The following is a 21884-nucleotide window of genomic DNA, read 5'->3' as shown; positions in this document are numbered from 1 at the left end:
ATATCTATTTCTGCTTTATTGACTATGCCAAAGCCTTTGACTGTGTGGATCACAATAAACTGTGGAAAATTCTGAAAGAGATGGGAATACCAGACCACCTGACCTGCCTCTTGAGAAATCTGTATGCAGGTCAGAAAGCAACAGTTAGAACTGAACATGGAACAATAGACTGGTTCCAAATAGAAAAAGGAGTACGTCAAGGCTGTATATTGTCACCCTGCTTATTTAACTTATATGCGGAGTATATCATGAGAAACTCTGGACTGGAAGAAGCACAAGCTGGAATCAAGATTGCAGGGAGAAATATCAATAACCTCAGATATGCAGATAACACCACACTTATGGCAGAAAGTGAGGAGGAACTAAAAAGCCTCTTGATGAAAGTGAAAGGGGAAAGTGAAAAAGTTGGCTTAAAGCTCAACATTCAGAAAACGAAGATCATGGCATTCGGTCCCATCACTTCATGGGAAATAGATGGGGAAACAGAGGGAACAGTGTCAGACTTTATTTTTGGGGGCTCCAAAATCACTGTAGATGGTGACTGCAGCCATGAAATTAAAAGACGCTTACTCCTTGGAAGGAAAGTTATGACCTACCTAGATAGCATATTCAAAAGCTGAGACATTACTTTGCCAACAAAGGTCCGTCTAGTCAAGGCTATGGTTTTTCCAGCAGTCATGTATGGATGTGAGAGTTGGACTGTGAAGAAGGCTGAGCGCTGAAGAATTGATGTTTTTGAACTGTGGTGTTGGAGAAGACTCTTGAGAGTCCCTTGGACTGCAAGGAGATCCAACCAGTCCATTCTGAAGGAGATCAGCCCTGGGATTTCTTTGGAGGGAATGATGCTGAAGCTGAAACTCCAGTACTTTGGCCACCTCATACGAACAGTTGACTCATTGGAAAAGACTGTGATGCTGGGAGGGATTGGGGGCAGGAGGAGAAGGGGACGACAGAGGATGAGATGGCTGGATGGCATCACTGACTCGATGGACGTGAGTCTGAGTGAACTCCAGGAGTTGGTGATGGACAGGGAGGCCTGGCATGCTGCAATTCATGGGTCGCAGAGTCAGACATGACTGAGCAACTGAACTGAACTGAACTGAAGGACATGAAAAATCTAACAAATTAGCAAGTCACCTAGAGATTATCATATTAAGTGAAGCAAGTCAGAAGGAGAAACATAAATATCATATATCACTTATATGTGGAATCTAAAAAAATGATACAAGTGAACTTATTTACAAAACAGAAATAGACTCACAGACATAGAAAACAAACTTATGGTTAACAAAGGGTATGGAGGGGAGCTAAATTAAGAGTTTGGGATTACAGAGGCATATGTATATAAAATAGGTAAACAACAAGGACCTATTGTGTAGCATAGGGAACTATACTGTATATCTTGCAATAATCTATAATGAAAAGAATTTGAAAAACAATATATATGTATATATATTATAGTATATGTAGTGTTATACACTACATATACATATATACATAAACCAAGTCTCTTTGCTGTACCCTTGAAACTATCAAAGCACTGTAAATTAACTATCAGTTCAGTTCAGTTCAGTTCAGTCACTCAGTCGTGTCCAACTCTTTGTGACCCCATGAATCGCAGCACGCCAGGCCTCCCTGTCCATCACCAACTCCCAGAGTTCACCCAAATGCACGTTCATCGAGTCAGTGATGCCATCCAGCCATCTCATCCTCTGTCGTCCCCTTCTCCTCCTGCCCCCAATCCCTCCCAGCATCACAGTCTTTTCCAATGAGTCAACTCTTCGCATGAGGTGGCCAAAGTACTGGAGTTTCAGCTTTAGCATCTTTCCTTCCAAAGAACACTGATCTCCTTTAGAATGGACTGGTTGGATCTCCTTGCAGTCCAAGGGACTCTCAAGAGTCTTCTCCAACACCACAGTTCAAAAGCATCAATTCTTCAGCGCTCAGCCTTCTTCACAGTCCAACTCTCACATCCATACATGACCACTGGAAAAACCATAGCCTTGACTAGACAGACCTTTGTTGGCAAAGTAGAAAGAAGTGAAAAAAGAACAAGGCAACTATTAACTCCAAGTAATTCAAAGGTTATGCAAATGAAAATACTGACCCTGTGACCCTAGGCTATTAGGTGGTGGATAAACTTGTCTGCAATTAGTTTACATAGCCATAGTAATGAAAAAACTCTAGGAAAAAATTCAGTTTATTTATATTCAGAGTCTTAAGGTGTAGTAAGTACGTGTGAGGTGGGAAGCATGGAAGAGAGCTAAATTCTCATCTTCTATACTAGGAAATCAAGATATGATACCTAAAACTGAAAAATATAAAAAGCGGCAAAGTAAGCATTTGGTTATGTGTTGTAGATACTAAATTATCAGCCCAAAGACGTGAAAAGTAGAGTTAAATGGAGGTAAAATGGAGGCAGTTGCATTGGACTATATTCCTTGTAGAACTTTTTAATTCTGCACATTTAGCTTTCATAAAAGTAACACCACAACATTGTTTTAAATAACTGCAAAAACAAAAGCAACCTCATACTCCAAAAACCCTAGAGTTTCCCATTTGCTATTCAAATTAAACTTTGAGTTTGACTTCATCTGTAAAATCAGTTATTATATGCATTGAAATAGATTGTGAATACAAAAGTGCTTGGACACTACAAGAGTTGTTTAACAACAAGAATTTACAATCCAAAAGTTAGGAATCCTTAACATTGATTTATTCCATCATGTTGTGTGTGTAGCAAGGAGCCGGGACACGACAAACATTATCACTGCGTGAAACCGGTGACCTTGCCTGAACTCACGTGTCCAGTCCCTGCTCCCGCTCTTACCTGTTCCAGGTGGCTATCTACTCTTTGGCCTCTGGGACCAAACTTTTCTGAATTCGGATTCCGGCTTGTGCCACTTCTGGTTGCCTAACTTCAGACAATGTTCTTAGCTTTTTGAATCTCAGCTTCCCTACCAGGCAATAATAGTAAAGCCTCTCTTGCGAAACTGCTATGACAAACACACGAGAAATTAACAGAAAGTCCTTTGCTTTGGTGGGTAAGTAATCACAGCTCCCAACTCCAGCGTCTGTCTTCCTGGGCGCGCGGAACACAGGAGACACCAGCATAATAGAGCTGCTAGGCGCGGGGAGGATCCCGTCACCATGGCAACCGGAGACGCCTCGCGTTCCCTGGCTGCCCGCGGCAGAACGGAGGCCAGCCGGCTGCAGGCCACGAAGACCCCGGCGGCATGAGGGAGGAGGAGGCCGCGGCAGTCGTGACGGTGCCCCAGGCGGGCCGTGATGGCGAGCAGCCCGGGCCTCCCGCAGCGCTCGGGGCGTGCGGAGAACTGGGCGGCGGCAGTCCCCAGGAGTCCCGCAAGCAGTGTGAGTTCCCTTCCAGCCGTCGACAGGGTGGGAGGACGTGGGCGAGGGGAAGCCGTGAAAGGCGAACTGGGGAAACCGCAGTGGGACTAGCTGAAGCCACAAAGGTTTTGGAGGGAGGGGTTGGAGTTGCTGTTTTGGCAAAGGTAAGGGCCAAAGGCATCTGGTCCATTTCCCCAAGCCCTCCTTCATAAAGGTTATCCGAGCCCAGGTAGCCTCCAACTTAATGGGTAGTGGCATTGGCCTGGAAGGTATTGAAAAAAATTGTGCACGTGTGAATACACATACATATAGTATTCAAAATATTAATACAAAATTTATTTTAATTTAAAAATGTGTAAAATATATAAACTTGTTTTACATATAAAATATGAAATTAATTTTTAAATACATAACTTATATACACACGCATGGAAATACACATCATTTTTGTCAATTCCTTCATTTTACAAACCGGGAAACTAAAGTCTAGACTAGTGGAAAGGACATACCTTGCCCAGCATCACTCAGTGCAGGAGAACACCTTCAAACACTTAAACTCCCATCTCTTGGTTCTCTGTTTGTAAATTATGATTACCTGACCCTTTTAGAGTCTCACAATTATGGGCCACATGTTAACACACTGCTGCTGTTTCCTCCTGCCCTGCCAAACATACAAACAACCTTGCAGGAAGTAAAAAGCTGTTCTGGTTCACAACCAACATAGTTGAAAGTTGAGTCCGGGCCAGGTCGAAGCGCTCATCCATCTTGTTCCATAAATTTACATATATTTCCCAGACCCCTGTGCCCGACACGTCTTCAGTAGGTGCTAAGGAATGATGAAGATGAAAATAATAGTCTGAAGAAGGTGAGCAATTCCCAGCCATTCTGCAGAGCCTCACTGATTACCCCTCTAGAGAACAAGGGTTGGGCTGAAGCTGCTCGACTTCCGCTCCCCTAGGGACCACACACCCTGTCTTGAGAGCCCAAGACCTCCCTAGGAGCCTCAGAACTGCCGTTGCCTGCCTTTTTCCTCAGCATCAGTCACAATATACCTGATTATGATGCCTCATTCTTGTTCTTGTCAACAGCACGCAGAGACCTTATTTAGAGCAACTAAGTTCAGTGTATATGTAAGTATTCAGTATATTTAAGGAATTCCTTACTCTGACTTGAAATTCTACCTGGAAATTTTCTCATAAATGATACTAGAATTTAGAGGTTCTTTATTCCTTTTGGCTGTAGGAGCAAAAGGTGGAATTAGCCATTTGCTTGTCAGTTGAACAAATATTGAGTCCTGATTGCGTGCCTTCCATTGGGCGGTTGCTGGGAAATGAGTAATGAATTAAGGCTGGTGTCCAAACACTCAGGGGCTGACAGAGTCAGGGTAGAAACATATGAAAAGTGCCTGCCTCAACCTTCCTGAGCTCATTGTTTAGGGCCTCAGCTCAAGTAGAGACAGATTATTCATACCTGTTAAATTAAATGGGTACAAGTACCCATTTAATTTTCAAAAAAAAATTTTTTTTAAGTCTTCAGTCTCTATTTTTTGGAAAGGTCCTCAGTGTCTCAACAGCTTCTACTCCCTAATAACACATCTGCTCCCAAATATACACAGATAAAATGTGGTCCTTTCCCACTGAAACATCTTTGAATTATATAATGGTGGCTGTTTGAGCCCCACCAAATCTTTTATCGCCTCAGTGTTACCTTTATTTATTCATTTTAGTGTTATCTTTAAAATAATTTGTAATGCTCTCACCATGCTGGCTGAACTATCCCAATATTCTCCATTTTATTAAATCACTGAATCCAGTATTCTAGGTACCATCAGATTAGGGTAGTGTGGTGGGACCATAACTTTGCTTGATCTGAGCATTATACTTCTATTGGGTGAATCTATATAAATTCACAATAGCTGTTTAGGCAGACACATTAGATTCTTAACACACAACAAATGCAATCTATGACATCCTTAGTTTCTCTTTTCCCGTCTGTCCAATTGAAAACATTTGACCAAGGCCTTTTCTGTCCTATACTTATGGAGTTCCTCTGTTTAGTTCTAAATGCAGGTCGTTATATTATCCCCATTAATACCATCCTATGGATATGAACACTTCATTGCAAGTATGGAAGACCCTTTGAGTCCTGAGTTTGCCATTCAGCCCATAAACCATTCACCAAGTCTGTGTCATTCTCACATTTGGTGAGTTTGCTGAAAGTTCCTATATTCAGATTAACTAATTAAATGGTGAACCCCACAGTCCAAGTAGAGTCTCTGGAAGCCCCTGATCTGTCAAGTAGCATCTTTGGCTGGGCATCTGCCTCCTATATAAATGCACTTTATCAAATGTCTTGCTGAAATGCAAATACTATACTATGGCTACATCTCCTTAAGCCAGTTTAGTAACTTGGTTTGAGAGGGTCAGCTATGTTGTTCAGTCGCTAAATCATGTCCAACTCTTTGCGACCCTATGGACTGCTAGCATCCCAGGCTTCCCTGTCCTTCACTATCTCTTGGAGTTTGCTCAAACTCATGTCCATTGAGTCAGTGATGCCACCCAACCATCTCATTCTCTGTTGTCCCCTTCTCCTCCTGCCTTCAATCTTTCCCAGCATCAGGGTCTTTTCCAAAGAATCAGCTGTTTGCATCAGGTGGCCAAAGTATTGAAGCGTCAGCTTTAGCATCAGTCCTTTCAGTGAACATTCAGAGTTTATTTCCTTTAGGATTGACTGGTTTGATCTCCTTTCTGTCCAAAGAACTCTCAAAAGTTTTCTCCTGAACCACAGTTTGAAACAATCAATTTCTTTTAATTTTTATGACTAGTTTTAAAAACTTTTGAAACTTACTTTCTCATCCATAAGTGAAAGGTCGCTCAGTTGTATCCAAACCTTTGCTACCACATGGACTGTAGTCCATGGAATCCTCTAGGCCAGAATACTGGTATGGGTAGCCTTTCCCAATCCAGGGATTGAACCAGGTCTCCCATATTGCAGGCAGATTCTTTACCAGCTGAGCCATAAGGGAAGCCCCTCTTCCATAAAGTAGGAATAATTTTACCTTCCTATAGGCTGATTGTCAAGAAGAAAGATAATATACATAAGATGCCTAGAGCATGGTAGCATTCAATAAACCGTAGCAATTGTTAGTAGCCAGCTTGTTTGCTTCCTTCCTTTCTTTGTCTTTCTTTTTGTCTTTCTTAGAGCAAGGAACATTTGCCCAAACTAGCTCTTTATGAATTTCCCAGGTGCCACTGTGGTAAAGAATCCACCTGCCAATGCAGGAGACATGGGTTTGATCCCTAGTCCCGGAAGATCCCCTGGTAAGAAATGGCAACCCACTCCAGTATTCTTACCTGGAAAATCCCATTGACAGAGGAACCTGGCGGGCTACAGTGCATGGGGTCCCAAATAGTCGGACATGACTTAGTGTGCATGCACATGCACACGTGTGCGTGCACACGCACACACACACACACACAGCTGTTTACAAGTCTGTCATTTTTCATAGTTCCTTGAAACCTTTGATGATTTCTTCTGTAAATTCTTGTGAGAGAAGGGCTGAAATTTGTCAAGAGACTTGAAATTACAGCAAGTCATCTCTTCCTTTCTAATGTGCTATTATAGGCTTTTCCTCTTGGCCAAATTTCTTAAACCCTTTTCTGCCTGAAGATCGTGATTTAACAGATTTTTAAACCAGAGTTAAACTTGAGTAATGCTGACCCACGTTCATCTCTCATTCATATGACTCTGAATTTGGGAGAAAACAAGCCCAGACCCAGAGAATATCTCACTCTACCTTGTTCATGTCTGAGGGTGTGTTTGGGTCTCACGACCAGGAATGACCTAGACCCATGGCGAGAGGCATTAGGTCTCTTGCCCCATTTGGGCCAGTCTGCACACAAGTCAAATTTGTTCTTCATCAGTTAGTCTAGAAAAGAGGACACCTGCCATACCTTTGCATCGGTCATTGAGATTCTCCATGGCTCCCTGGACTGAGTTTTTAAGCACTAGGACTAGAACTACTGGCTGTCTGCTGTTCACAGGGCTGTGTGGGCAGACACACACATGGAGGAATCTGCGCTCCTCCTGATTGAACAATGCTTTAGTTCCACTTGAACACACACTTGTTGAGCATCTATTATTTTTTTAATTTGTATTTATTTATTTTTGGCTGTGCTGGGTCTTCGTAGCTTCATGCAGGCACTCTCTAGTAGTGGCAAGCGGAGGCTACTCTCTAGTGTGCCGGCTTCTCACTGTCGTGGCATCCCTCATTGAGGAGCACAGGCTCTGGGGAGCAGGGGCTTCGGGAGTTCACAGGCTCTAGGCTCAGCAGTTGTGATGCACAGGTTAGCTGCCCCGACGTATGTGGGATCTAGTTCCCTGACCAGAGATCGAACTCTGTGTCCTCTGCATTGGCAGGCAGACCAGCAGGGAAATCCTGTTGAGCATCTATTATTATGTCACACTCTGTTCTAGGACTCTGATGAGCTGAACAAACAACACCTCTGCTCTCACGGTATATAGCCTGGCAAGGGAGACATACAGTACTAACAGTTACACAAATAAAATTGTACATAAAGTAAATGAGGCTGCATACACATTGCAATAAATCAAATGAAAGCAAAGAGGAGAATGCTATGAGAAAAAGTAACCAGGGACATTGTGGAGCCAAGGAAAGTTTCCTTAAAGAACTGACATCTCAGCCTAGACCTGACATTTAGGTAGAAGTTACCCAGGAAAAAATAATTATGAGAAAGACAGTTCAGGCAGAGAAAATAGAATGTACAAAAGAGACAATGTGTGGGGATGGACAGAAAGGCCACTTGGCCAGAGCTCAGAGAGCAAGAGAGAGAAGGGCTGACAGGAAGTCTGGAGAGACAGATGGGCTCAGACGACTCCCTGGGCTGAGCAGAAGAAATGTAGCTAAAGAGCTTAGAAAAAATAGTCCGTCCTCAACTATAGCAATGAAGTCTTGTGGGGCCAGGTTTGGAGGTCGGGAAAAGGTCATATGTCCATTAGTGACACTCCACTACAATTCAGGTTTATTCTTTAAAAAAGGTGCTGAAATAGTGCTGCTGCTGCTAAGTCGCTTCAGTCGTGTCCGACTCTTTGTGACCCCATAGACAGCAGCCCACCAGGATTCCCTGTCCCTAGGATTCTCCAGGCAAGAACACTGGAGTGGGTTGCCATTTCCTTCTCCAATGCATGAAAGTGAAAAGTGAAAGTGAAGTCGCTCAGTCGTGTCTGACTCTTAGCGACCCCATGGACTGCAGCCCACCAGGCTTCTCCATCCATGGGATTTTCCAGGCAAAAGTACTGGAGTGGGGTGCCATTGCCTTCTCCGAAATAGTGCTAGACTGTTCTATATCATATATCTGGATTGTAGGCTCTACGCATGAAAGTGAAAGTTGCTCAGTCATGTCCAACTCTTACGACCCCATGGAGTATACAGTCCATGGAATTCTCCAGAATACTGGAGTGGGTAGCCTTTCCCTTCTCCAGGGGATCTTCCCAACCCAGGGATCAAACCCAGGTCTCCTGCATTGCAGGCGGTTTCTTTACCAGCTAAGCCACCATATATCTTTATTATTCACTGCTGTGTCCTCTGCCCCAAATGCCTGGCACAGAGTATGTCTTTAATAAGAATTTATTGAATAAATGAAAGTTTTCTTCAAGTTAATGAAGAAAACTTCATATATTACTTCATAATACTTAAAAGAAGTTAACTGAAACTTAACCGCAAAATATAAAGTTCTCTCCCTCCAGGCAAAGCTAAAAGTTACACTGGAAGGGATCTTTCCAAAATAGAGTCTGCAGGATGAAACACCTGCTATTTGTATGGAAGGATTTGTCTCTTTAACAAACAGTTATTTATGTAAATAATGGCTAGAAGGTTGGGCAGAATTTATGATAAGTAACCAATTTTGTTAACACCTTTACAGGGAAGAAGTTTTTATATTGTGAACCACATAAGAGAATTAAGGAAGTACTCGAAGAAGAACTTTATATTAAAAGAGATGAATGCCACGTTAAACATCCACCTGCAGGTAATCTCAGTGACAAATGAAGTATATTTGCAAAATGGATATAAAATTGCCTGTTTGATGGCAGTGATTATTTTATTTATTGCAAAACTGTGAGTATTAAAAGAAAAATAGCCCCCCTGGGAGGTTCTTGGCTAATTTTATAATTATTTTGGCTTTGCCCAAATAAATTGCTGTATTTACATTGCTGTCCCACATTTTTGGTGGATTTATTTCTACGTAATGATAAGTAGAATTTTTTCCAAGTGTCTGGAAAGCACAATAACATCCTCAATCTTTATCAATATAAGTAGTACCAATAACAGTGATTCTCAAAGTATTGACTGCATCAGAATTATCTAGGAATTACGGGTTAGAAGCAGATAGCTGAGCCCCATCTATAGAGTAACTGGCTTAGAAAGTCTGGGGTGGGGCCCAAGAATTTGCATTTCTACCAAGTCCCAAGTTGATGATGCTGGTCCATAGACCCCACTTTGCAAATCACTGACTCAGAAGAATCTAAGTCATTTAAATAGGTCAATTCATCCCAGGATTTTATCTCACATACACATAGTATATGGGTTACATGGTCTGGGCATTGATAGCTCACACTGATGATTCATTTGAAAAAAGATATGCTCTAAAGAGGGTTTCCCTGAGAGGTCAGAGATAAAGAATCTGCCTATCCATGCAGGAGATGTGGGTTCGATCCCTGGGTCAGGAAGATTCCCTGGAGGAGGGCATGGCAACCCACTACAGTATTCTTAACCTGGAGAATCCCATGGACAGAGGAGCCTGGCAGGCTAGGGTCACACAGAGTTGGATATGACTAAAGCAACTGAGCACACACACATGCATGCTCTAAAGAATCCCTTATAGACATTATTTGAAACTGCTGGAGCTCCTTATTTTTTATAGTTCCTTCTCAGTGATTACTAGGTGCATATTTCATGTTTTTATTGAAACCCTCTTGGATACCAGCAGTTGCTTGAAGATATAAAAGAAATGAGACATGACTCCTGTACATAGAGAACTTGACGTTTTCTGAGGAGAATTGTTGAAAAACGGGCTGTGCTGTGCTAAGTTGCTTCAGTCGTGTCCAACTCTTTGCAACCCTATGGACTGCAGCCCACCAGGCTCCTCTGTCCGTGGAATTCTCCAGGCAAGAATACTGGAGTGGGTAGTCATTTCCTCCTCCAGGGGATCTTCCTGACCCAGGGATCGAACATGTCTCAGATTTCCTGCAGGCATGGAAATTTTTCTGGCAGGCATGTTCTTTACCATAGGTGCCACCTGGGAAGCCCAGGCTAGTGGGACCCAAATTAAAGCAGAGGTTGCAGGCCCAGAGGTACAACTTTTCAGACTCTGTGACATAGTTTCACACTTTGTGGGGTTTTTCCTATTTCTTCACTCCCTGTTCTGTCCCATTGATCTATTTCTTGATCTTAATGCCAATGCCACATTGATACTACAGCTTTTTAATAATGTCTTCTTTTCCCTTTAAGAATTGTTTTCCCTCCACTTTACATTTTAAAACCAGCATAGAAATGCCTTTTAAGGTCTTCTTGCATCACCCATTCTTATGGAAAGAGAGGTCAAAGGAATGGCTAATTTTGTTCATACAGTGTCTTGAAGGAAAGTTTAAAGTCTTAGGGTTTGAACTCTACGGATGGATGCAGAATGACCAACTAAATTGTTTCTCTGAAACCCAATCTACACATATTGTTTCTCTGGTGATTAAAAAAAAATATTTAAGTCTATGCAATTGTATTTGGGTCCCCTTCATTTCAGAGATTACATAAAAGCTAATTTATACACTATTTGTATGGTGTGTTGATTCTTAATGGATAAATTTATTTATGTCAGTCTAAATAATTAGGAAAAATCATTTGGTTTATAAAAATTCATTTTTTTAGGTAATCTTCTCAAATATTGAAAGTGAAAGTGGCTCAGTCATGTCCAACTCTTTGCGACCACATGGACTATACAGCCCATGGAATTCTCCAGGCCAGAATTCTGGAGTGGGTAGCCTTTTCCTTCTCCAGGGGATCTTCCCAACCCAGGTATTGAACCCAGGTCTCTCACATTGCGGGCAGATTCTTTACCAGCTGAGCCATAAGGGAAGCTCAAGAATGCTGGAATGGGTAGCCTATCCCTTCTGCAGAGGATCTTCCCGACCCAGGAATCCAACTGGGGTCTCCTGCCTTGCAGGTGGATTCTTTACGAACTGAGCTATCAGGGAAGACTTCTCAAATATTTTTCATATAAAATGAAGACCGCATGGGGTGCTGCATTTTTTGTAGCATCCACCAGAGGTCGCACAGAGGTGCTACTTTAGCTTAGAAAAAAATCTTTCAAAGCTGAGAATTGCTTCTGTAACGTTAAGTTTTAAAGGGCTCTAATGGATGAAAAACAGAAGCCTACTAAATTTTTTCTTTTTCGTTTCTTCTCCTTTTCACGGCTGGAAGCCCCATGTGGACCAGAATAGGAAACTAACACCTAGGGAGAGTTCCACACTGTTCCAGCCTAGCCCTGAGAGCTAAGGCTGGCAGTGTTCATCAGCTACTGTAAACTGGAAGGTTTACGGTGACAAATTCTTTTAAATATCAGAAGAAAGATATGGCCTCTCTTGCTGGAGGACACACCTTGCCGCATACACCCAGAATTCTGCATAAAACTCTTAGGGACTTTTAGGGGCTTGAATGTAGTCTTCCCAGGTGGTGCAGTAGTAAAGAATCTGCCTGTGAATGCAGGAGACACAGAAGACAGGGGTTTGATCCCTGGGTTGAGAAGATCCCCTAGAGGAAGGCATGGCAACCCACTCCAGTGTTCTTGCCTGGGAAATCTCATGGAAAGAGGAGCCTGGTGGGCTACAGTCCATGGGGTTGCAAAAGAGTCAGACACAACAGCAACTGAGCATGTACACACATAACTTATAAGCAGCCATCCCTAGATGTTAGAAGTAAGTACACTTGACCCATTATTTCTACTTCTCTTATTGGCTCTGTCACCCATCCCAATTAGGCCTTTGCTTCCACGCATGCAAAGAAATTGTTCTTTTCCAGATTGCAAATGACCTTTGTTGTTAAGGTCAAAGGTAGTGATCTTCAAGGTCAAATCCAATCCACAAACTCAACTTCTCCACAGCATATGACATAACCATTTACTCCTTCCCCAGAAAATACTCTCTCAGCTCAGCCTCCAGGTCACCATGCTCCAGTCTCCTGGTTTGAGTTGTACCACCCCTTCTCTATCCTTCTTGCTGACTCTGTTTCTTCTATGCTGTAAAATGTGTAAAACTCAGTCATAGATAGACCTTTTTCTGTATCCATACTCCCTCCCTGCAGATCATGCTTGGCCCTCTTGTGCTGACAACTCCAAAATGTATATCTCTGACCTCTGATTTTCAAATTCCCAGAAGCCTACTTGGCTTGGCTATCTAAAGGCCTCTCACGCTTAGCATGACCAGAACAGAATAAAAATCTTGAAAAAATTTTTAACATGGATCATTTTAAGTCTTTATTAAATCTTTTATAATATTGTTTTTGTTCTATGTTTTGGGTTTTTGGCCACGAGGCATGCAGCATCTTCATTCCCTGGTGGTAGTGTTTTAGTTGCTAAGTCGTGTCCGACTTTTGCGACCCTGTGGACTGTAGCCTGTCAGGCTCCTCTATCCATGGGATTCTCCAGGCAAGAATACCGGAGTGGGGTGCCATTCCCTTCTCCAGGGGATCTTCTCAACCCAGAGATTGAACCCGGGTCTCCTGTATTGCAGGCAGATTTTTTACCGATTTAGCTACAAGGGAAGCCCAAGTTCCCTGACCAGGGATCAAACCTGCACCCTCTGCATTGGAAGGTGAAATCTTAACCACTGGATCGCCAGGGACATCCCTAAATCCCAGCTTTTAAAATCCTGCTCTTCACTGGGTCTTCCCCATCTCAAGAAATGGTACCACCATTCACTCAGTTGATTAGGCCTAGAAGGCAAATCCTCTATCCATGGTCAGTCCATCGGTGAATCCTGTGAAATCTACATTTGAAAGATATTTGAAATCTCCCCACCTTGCCCAAAACATCTACTTCTGCCTCATTGACTATGCTATGTCTGCCTTTGACTGTGTGGATCACAACAAACTGTGGAAAATTCTTCAAGGATGGGAATACCAGACCACCCTACCTGCCTCCTGAAAAGCCTGTATGCTGGTCAAGAAACAACAGGTAGAACCAGACATGGAACAACAAATTGGTTCCAAATTGGGAAAGGAATACATCAAGGTGCATATTGTCACCCTGCTTATTTAACTCACATGCAGAGTACATCATGCAAAATGCTGGGCTGGATGAAGCACAAGCTGGAATCAAGATTGTCGGGAGAAATATCAATAACCTCAGATATGCAGATGACACCACCTTTATGGCAGAAAGTGAAGAGGAACTAAAAACCCTTTTGATGAAAGTGAAAGAGGAGAGTGAAAAAGTTGGCTTAAAACTCCACATTAAAAAAATGAAGATCATGGCATCTGGTCCAATCACTTCATGGCAAATAGATGGGGAAACAGTAGAAACAGTGAGAGGCTTTATTGGGGGGGGTGGGGGCCAAAATCACTGCAGATGGTGACTGACCCATGAAACTAAAAGACACTTACTCCTTGGAAGAAAAGCTATGACCAAACTAGACAGCATATTGCCAACAAAGGTCAGTCTAGTCAAAGGTGTGGTTTTTCCAGTAGTCATGTATGGATATGAGAGTTGGACCATAAAGAAGGCTGAGCACTGAAGAACTGATGCTTTTGAACTGTGGTACTGGAGAAGACTCTTTAGAGTCCCTTGGACTGCAAGGAAATCAAAGCAGTCAGTCCTAAAGGAAATCAGTCCTGAATATCCATTGGAAGGACTAATGCTGAAACTGAAGCTCCAATACTTTGGCCACCTGATGGGAAGGGCTGACTCATTAGAAAAGACCCTGATGCTGGGAAAGATTGAAGGCAGGAGGAAAAGGGGATGACAGAGGATGAGATGGTTGGATCGCATCACTGACTCAATGGACATGAGTTTGAACAAGCTCCAGGAGATGGTGATGGACAGGGAAGCCTAGTGTGCTGCAGTCCATGGGGTCACAAAGAGTCAGACATGACTAAGCAACTGAACAACAGCAACCACTTTGCCCACAATCACCTGCCCCAAACCCCAGTCATCTCTTGCAGGCTCAGCAATAGCCCCTAATGACAGCTTCTACTCCTTCCCCCTGCAGTCTATTCTCTTCTTAGAAACCAGAGGTATCTCTGACAAACATAAATCTTTGCCCATCACCACCATGCTTAAAGCTCTCCAATGCCTTCTTATTTTCCTTAGGCTAAATTTCAACTTTATCGTGTGGCCTGCTCACCTCTGTGAACTCATCTCCCATACTTTCTGACTCCACTTTAGCCACACAATTTTTCTTGAAATTCCCTTGAGAGTCTTCTCCATCACCACAGTTCAAAAGCATCATTTCTTCAGCACTCAGCCTTATTTACGGTCCAACTCTCACATCTGTACATGACTGCTGGAAAAACCAAAGCTTTGACTATACAGACCTTTGTCAGCAAAATGATGTTTCTGTTTTTTAATATGCTGTCTAGGTTTGTTGTAGCTTTTCTTCCATGGAGCAAGTGGTAGAAATAAGAAAAAAAAGTATTTCTGTGGTATCGATGCCTCCAATAAATGTAGAAAAAGAAAAAACTGGGAGAACCAATTATTTCTTACCTCTAGCCTCCTCTACTTACTTATATTATTTGCCTGGCCCTTTCTCTCTCTTTTTTCTATGTGTATATACATATATGAATATGTATTTTTATTTGAATATAAGTAATATATACTGTTTCTTATAAACACCCAAGCCTATCTAAATCCTGGGAATCATTAACTTATTGACCTCACTGGGCCTCACTTCTAGCATTGTTTTAGTGTTTGGGGGCATGTCTCTTGCTCTTGTTACATGTTGTTGTTGCTAAACAAGCCTACTTGGTTTTGTTCTTAAGCAAGTCTGCTTCCTTGAGTTATCATTAACTTACAGGAGTCTCCTATACCTTTTGCTTTACTTACAGTCCCCCAGTGGGATTAGCCATTTAATCTCCTACTTTGTCCCTTTACTCTTTCCGTATCACTATTCTTCCCATTTTGTAGCTCTAGAAGCTGAGACTAGGGGAAGGTACAGTAACTGTTGCCACTCAGTGGAATAACTGATACATGAATGTAGCTTCATCTGAAGCTGATATCTTTGCTCTTTGTCACTGGGTTATACTTTATAAGATTATATTTTCTTAGAGGGAAAAAAGATTTGAAACTGCATTGGTAGCGAATAGTATTATTTTTGGTTAACACAAGATTGTCATGATCTTACCCAGGTTCAGGTTCAAACCTGAGATAGAACAGGTTTCAGAGGCTTTACACATTCTGTCAGATAAGCCACTGGGCCTGGATCTACAGAATCTCATCATCCTGAAAAAAAGAAATGCAGCTTTCTGACAAGCAGTGCAGGAGACCAGCTGTAATACAGAAGTGTGTGTGTGCTCAGTGCTCAGTTGTGTCTGACTCTTTGCGACCCCGTAGACTGTAGACCCCCAGGCCCCTCTGTCCATGGGATTCTCCAGGCAAGAATACTGGAGTGAGTTACCATTTCCTTCTCCAAGGGATCTTCCCAACCCAGGGATCAAACTCAAATCTCTTACATCTCCTACATTGGCAAGCAGGTTCCTTAGCACTAACACCACCTGGGAATCCCTGTAATACAGGAGATGTGGGTCAATCCCTGGGTCAGGAAGATGCCCTGGAGAAGGAAATGGAAGCCTACTCTAGTGTTCTTGCCTGGGAAATCTAATAGACAGGGGAACCTGGTGGGCTACAGTCCATGAGGGTCTGAGCTTCCCTGGTGGCTCAGACGGTTAAGTGTCTGAGTGCAATGCGGGAGACCCGGGTTCAATCCCTGGGTCGGGAATATCCTCTGCAGGAAGAAATGGCAACCCACTCCAGTACTCTTGCCTGGAGAAGTCTATGGACAGAGGAGCCTGGTGGGCTACAGTCCATGGGGTCGCAAAGAGTCGGACATAACTGAGCGACTTCACTTTCACTTTCACTTAGCAACTAAATGGCTGACCACCACCATGTAACTTTCTGGATAAGTAAAGAACTTAGCTAACACAGAAGCAGAAGATATTAAGAAGAGGTGGCAAGAATACACAGAAGAACTGCACAAAAAAGATCTTCATGACCCAGATAATCACGATGGTGTGATCACTGACCTAGAGCCAGACATCCTGGAATGTGAAGTCAAGTGGGCCTTAGGAAGCATCACTATGAACAAAGCTAGTGGAGGTGATGGAATTCCAGTTGAGCTATTTCAAATCCTGAAAGATGATGCTGTGAAAGTGCTGCACTCAATACGTCAGCAAATTTGGAGAACTCAGCAGTGGCCACGGGACTGGAAAAGGTCAGTTTTCATTCCAATCTCAAAGAAAGGCAATGCCAAAGAATGCTCAAACTGCCTCACAATTGCACTCATCTCAAACACTAGTAAAGTAATACTCAAAATTCTCCAAGCCAGGCTTCAGCAATACGTGAACTGTAAACTTCCTGATCTTCAAGCTTGTTTTAGAAAAGGCAGAGGAACCAGAGATCAAATTGCCAACATCTGCTGGATCATCGAAAAACCAAGAGAGTTCCAAAAAAACATCTATTTCTGCTTTATTTACTATGCCAAAGCCTTTGACTGTGTGGATCACAATAAACTGTGGAAAATTCTTCATGAGATGGGAATACCAGACCACCTGACCTGCCTCTTGAGAAATCTGTATGCAGGTCAGGAAGCAACAGTTAGAACTGGACATGGAACAACAGACTGGTTCCAAATAGGAAAAGGAGAACGTCAAGGCTGTATATTGTCCCCCTGCTTATTTAACTTATATGCAGAGTACATCATGAGAAACGCTAGACTGGAAGAAACACAAGCTGGAATCAAGATTGCAGGGAGAAATATCAATAACCTCAGATATGCAGATGACACCACCCTTATGGCAGAAAGTGAAGAGGAACTAAAAACCCTCTTGATGAAAGTGAAAGTGAAGAGTGAAAAAGTTGGCTTAAAGCTCAACATTCAGAAAATGAAGATCATGGCATCTGGTCCCATCACTTCATGGGAAATAGATGGGGAAACAGTGGAAATGGTGTCAGACTTTATTTTTCTGGGCTCCAAAATCACTGTAGATGGTGACTGCAGCCATGAAATTAAAATACGCTTACTCCTTGGAAGGAAAGTTATGACCAACCTAGATAGCATATTCAAAAGCAGAGACGTTACTTTGCCAACAAAGGTCCGTCTAGTCAAGGCTATGGTTTTTCCTGTGGTCATGTATGGATGTGAGAGTTGGACTGTGAAGAAGGCTGAGCGCCGAAGAATTGATGCTTTTGAACTGTGGTGTTGGAGAAGACTCTTGAGAGTCCCTTGGATTGCAAGGAGATCCAACCAGTCCATTCTGAAGGAGATCAGCTCTGGGAGTTCTTTAGAGGGAATGATGCTAAAGCTGAAACTCCAGTACTTTGGCCACCTCATGCAAAGAGTTGACTCATTGGAAAAGACTCTGATGCTGGGAGGGATTGGGGGCAGGAGGAGAAGGGGACAACAGAGGATGAGATGGCTGAATGGCATCACTGACTCGATGGACCTGAGTCTGAGTGAACTCTGGGAGTTGGTGAGGGACAGGGAGGCCTGGCGTGCTGCGATTCATGGAGTCACGAAGAGTTGGACACGACTGAGCGACTGAACTGAACTGAACTGATAATTCGTGTATTTTTAGTGGTTCCCTGAAATTTTTCCCCTCCTTCCAATTTTTTTAAAAGAAGAGGTAGGTTTATGAGGCATGCATTACAGGACTATTGCATTCATTTTGCCATTTATTTTAAAACGATATCTACATTTCAAAAAATTCTGTAAGAGAACCACACAGAAGTAAATTAATGTACTAATTTAATGTTTTTAAGTTGCTAGGGTTTTTTGTATTTTTCTGGCTAAAACTAGCAGAGTTTATGGTGGTCGTGAAAAATTTGATGAATGAAGCTTACTAGTTTTCTCTAACACAACATTCTATTTCCTGATTAATTTTGGGAGTGTGCTACCAGACACATTCATTTGTGTCTATATGTGCCTGAATGCATGCAAACTTAACTTTGAGTCTGGTTTATTATGTTTAGTATAAATTTAAGAAATGTAAAATGTTACCCAGCAATTGCAGATATTTTTGCTATTCGTTAACACATTCAACAAAAATGTTTTTGTACCTGCAATGTACAAGGAACTTACTAGACACCAAAAGCATGTTAAAATAATTACCAAAAAAAAAAAAAAAGATAATTACAGAGCTCAGAAGTCACCAAACAAAAGTTTAAATGATTTGAAATTTTCTTCCTCTGACTATGTTTACACAAAGGAAGCATAGACAAAATGTTTCTAAGCTGGCTTTTCAAGGTCCAATGTTCATTATTCACAGTCTGTAGACAGCTGAAGGAAACAAAAATATTTTTAAAGGTCAGCCTTCTCTGTTGGACCAGGTCAGATCCCATCGGCCAAAATTTTCAGCATAAAGACTTTGTTCTGTAACTTTAAAATTCAGGATAAAAACACACCTAAAAAGATTTCTGAGTAGAATAGGCTTGGAGGCAAGAAAAGATGAGAAAGAAAAGAATCTCTATAATATTCCTACCTTCCAGAAAGGACTTAATTCTTTTCTCCTGGCTTCTCTCTGTGCCTGCTTCTCTTTTCAGGTTAAGCTGCCAGCGCTCCACCCCTCCCCCTCCTTGTCTTCCTTTCTCCACCTGGAAAGTGTTTGCCCAGAGCTAAGAGGCTGAAGCTCCCTTTAAAGATGCCGCTGCTTCAATGGGTATTCATACTTCTTGCTGGTCCTCTTTTCCTCCAGGAGAATGTATCACTTTCTGTAACATTTTCATCCAAAAATATCCTATCTGCTCAAAATCACGCTATTTATCCCAGCAGTCTCTATCCCCAAGTACAATAAATGCTTGTGACTAACAATATTTTGCTTTTGAGAGTTTTCTTTTTTCACCCAGGTGTTTCTGGGCCTAGGCATTTGTGTTTCAGGTACTTTCTCTGTTAGGGCTTCCCTGTTGGCTCAGCAGTAAAGCATCCTCCTGCCAATTCAGGAGACTCGGCTTTGATCCCTGTGTCAGGAAGATCCCCTGGAGAAGAAAATGGCAACCCACGCCAGTATTCTTGCCTGGGAAATCCCAAGGACAGAGGAGCCTGGTGGGCTACAGTCCACGGGGTCGCAAAAAGTCGGACATGACTTAGGGAGTAAACAACAACAACAGCAACAGAGTTTTTTCTATCAAGCTGTGCTTGCATCTGAAAGAGCAAACGAAATTAGATTGGTACAATCTTTCTCTCTAATTTGAGATGGGTTTTCTACAGAGTTTTGCCCCCAGATCTTTTTTTTTTTTTTTTTTTTTCGTATTTATTTATTTAGCTGTACTGGGTCTTAGTTGCTGTATATGAACTCTTAGTTGTGGCATGTGGTATCTAGTTCCCTGACCGGGGATAGAACTCAGCCAACTGCATTGGGAGCACAGAGTCTTAGCCATGGGACCACCAGGGAAGTCCCTGCCTCTGGACTTTTAACTGTTTTCTATTTACCAGACCTTTCCACAATATGGAATAAATCGAAACCTATTTCCTTGGTCTTGCATAGGGTGTCACAGAGAGTATTGAATAAATGTTTGTGGACTCCTTCATCTGAGAGTTTATTACCCTTTTCTATGTCTAGACACGGTAGAAGAAGAAACCGGCTTGATCAGTTACGAGAAGATTTGGGTTAGATATTAGAAACAGCTTGAATTTTGTAAGGTCTTGGCAGAAGGAGGTTGTGGAGGCTTCCTTGAAGGTCTTTAGAAAGGAGGGGGGAACTAATCTTGACAGATAGCTTCAGCCACTCCATTCAGGAGCAGAGAAGGAGTCAGTTCAGTGAGTCAGTTCAATGACTGTGCCTCTGGAAACAGAGTCTCAGTCCATGCTTGGACAGGAAAATCATTGTCTCTGTAAAAAAAAAAAAAAAGCTACTATTTATTGGGTACAAAGCACTTATGTTCATTTCACCCAAATGCAATAACAATCCTTCAAGGTAGATATTATTGTCATCCCCATGAAAGGACTGACACATACTGGATTAAATGACTGCCCAAAGTCATAAAACTGGTAGGTGGTAGAGAAGGGACTGAAACCCAGATCACCTCGGATCCCAAAGGCTATGCCCCAGTCATTACATGCTATAGACTCCTTTCAGGAGGGGTCATGTCAGTGTGTTTGCCATGGGCAACCTTACATCTATGGAGAATATTGGATATTAACATTTGTAGCTTCAGAAATGCGAAAACCAACTTATGGCACTTACCTGAATTCACTTCTTTATTTAACTTGGGTCACAGTTTTCTACACAGTAGATTCTTACTAAATACTTGTTAACTGACTCCCCAAATCTAAACATGTGATTTTCAGATACACAGAAAAGCCCAGTGCAAATCATTACTAAGCCAGTACTTATTGACAGTATCAAGATTTAGGACTATAATTTGCCTTGTGCAATGAGTAGACATTCAGTTCAGTTCAGTCCCTCAGTCGTGTCCGACTCTTTGTGACCCCATGAACTGCAGCATGCCAGGCCTCCCTGTCCATCACCAACTCCTGGAGTCCACCCAAACCCCTGTCCATTGTGTCGGTGATGCCATCCAGCCATCTCATCCTCTGTCGTCCCCTTCTCCTCCTGCCCTCAATCTTTCCCAGCATCAGGGTCTTTTCAAATGAGTCAGCTCTTCACATCAAGTGGCCAAAGTATTGGGGTTTCAGCTTCAACATCAGTCCTTCCAATGAACACACAGGACTGGTCTCCTTTAGGATGGACTGCTTGGATCTCCTTGTAGTCCAAGGGATTCTCAAGAGTCTTCTCCAACACTACAGTTCAAAAGCATCAATTCTTTGGCGCTCAGTTTTCTTTATAGTCCAACTCTCACATCCATACATGACCACTGGAAAAACCATAGCCTTGACCAGACAGACCTTTGTTGGCAAAGTAATGTCTCTGCTTTTGAATATGCTATCTAGGTTGGTCATAACTTTCCTTCCAAGGAGTAAGTGTCTTTTAATTTCGTGGCTGCAGTCACCATCTGCAGTGATTTTGGAGTCCAGAAAAATAAAGTCAGCCACTGTTTCCACTGTTTCCCCATCTATTTCCTATGAAGTGATGGGACCAGATGCCATGATCTTAGTTTTCTGAATGTTGAGTTTTAGGCCAACTTTTTCACACTCCTCTCTCACTTTCATCAAGAGGCTCTTTAGTTCTTCTTCACTTTCTGCCATAAGGGTGATGTCATCTGCATATCTGAGGTTATTGATATTTCTCCTGGCAATCTTGATTCCAGCTTGTGCTTCCTCCAGCTCAGCATTTCTCATCATGTACTCTGCACATAAGT

At 42.4% G+C, this 21884-nt stretch overlaps 1 protein-coding gene across 1 annotated transcript in view; it reads left to right on the top strand.

Moving 5' to 3' along the window:
• Positions 1-2204: 2204 nt before the first annotated feature.
• The window catches only part of C15H11orf97 (chromosome 15 C11orf97 homolog), a 34514-nt gene continuing 14834 nt past the window's right edge, over positions 2205-21884 (top strand). The window contains exons 1-2 of the mRNA XM_055547769.1: positions 2205-3372; positions 9294-9398. Coding sequence (XP_055403744.1) covers positions 3237-3372; positions 9294-9398 — 241 coding nt within the window. The 5' untranslated portion in view covers positions 2205-3236. The remainder of the gene's footprint in view (positions 3373-9293; positions 9399-21884) is intronic.

The sequence above is a fragment of the Bubalus kerabau genome, chromosome 15 (assembly GCF_029407905.1).
Source record: "Bubalus kerabau isolate K-KA32 ecotype Philippines breed swamp buffalo chromosome 15, PCC_UOA_SB_1v2, whole genome shotgun sequence".
Taxonomy (NCBI): domain Eukaryota; kingdom Metazoa; phylum Chordata; class Mammalia; order Artiodactyla; family Bovidae; genus Bubalus; species Bubalus kerabau.
Note: the sequence above shows the minus strand (reverse complement) of the source record. Positions and strands in the feature narration are given on the sequence as shown.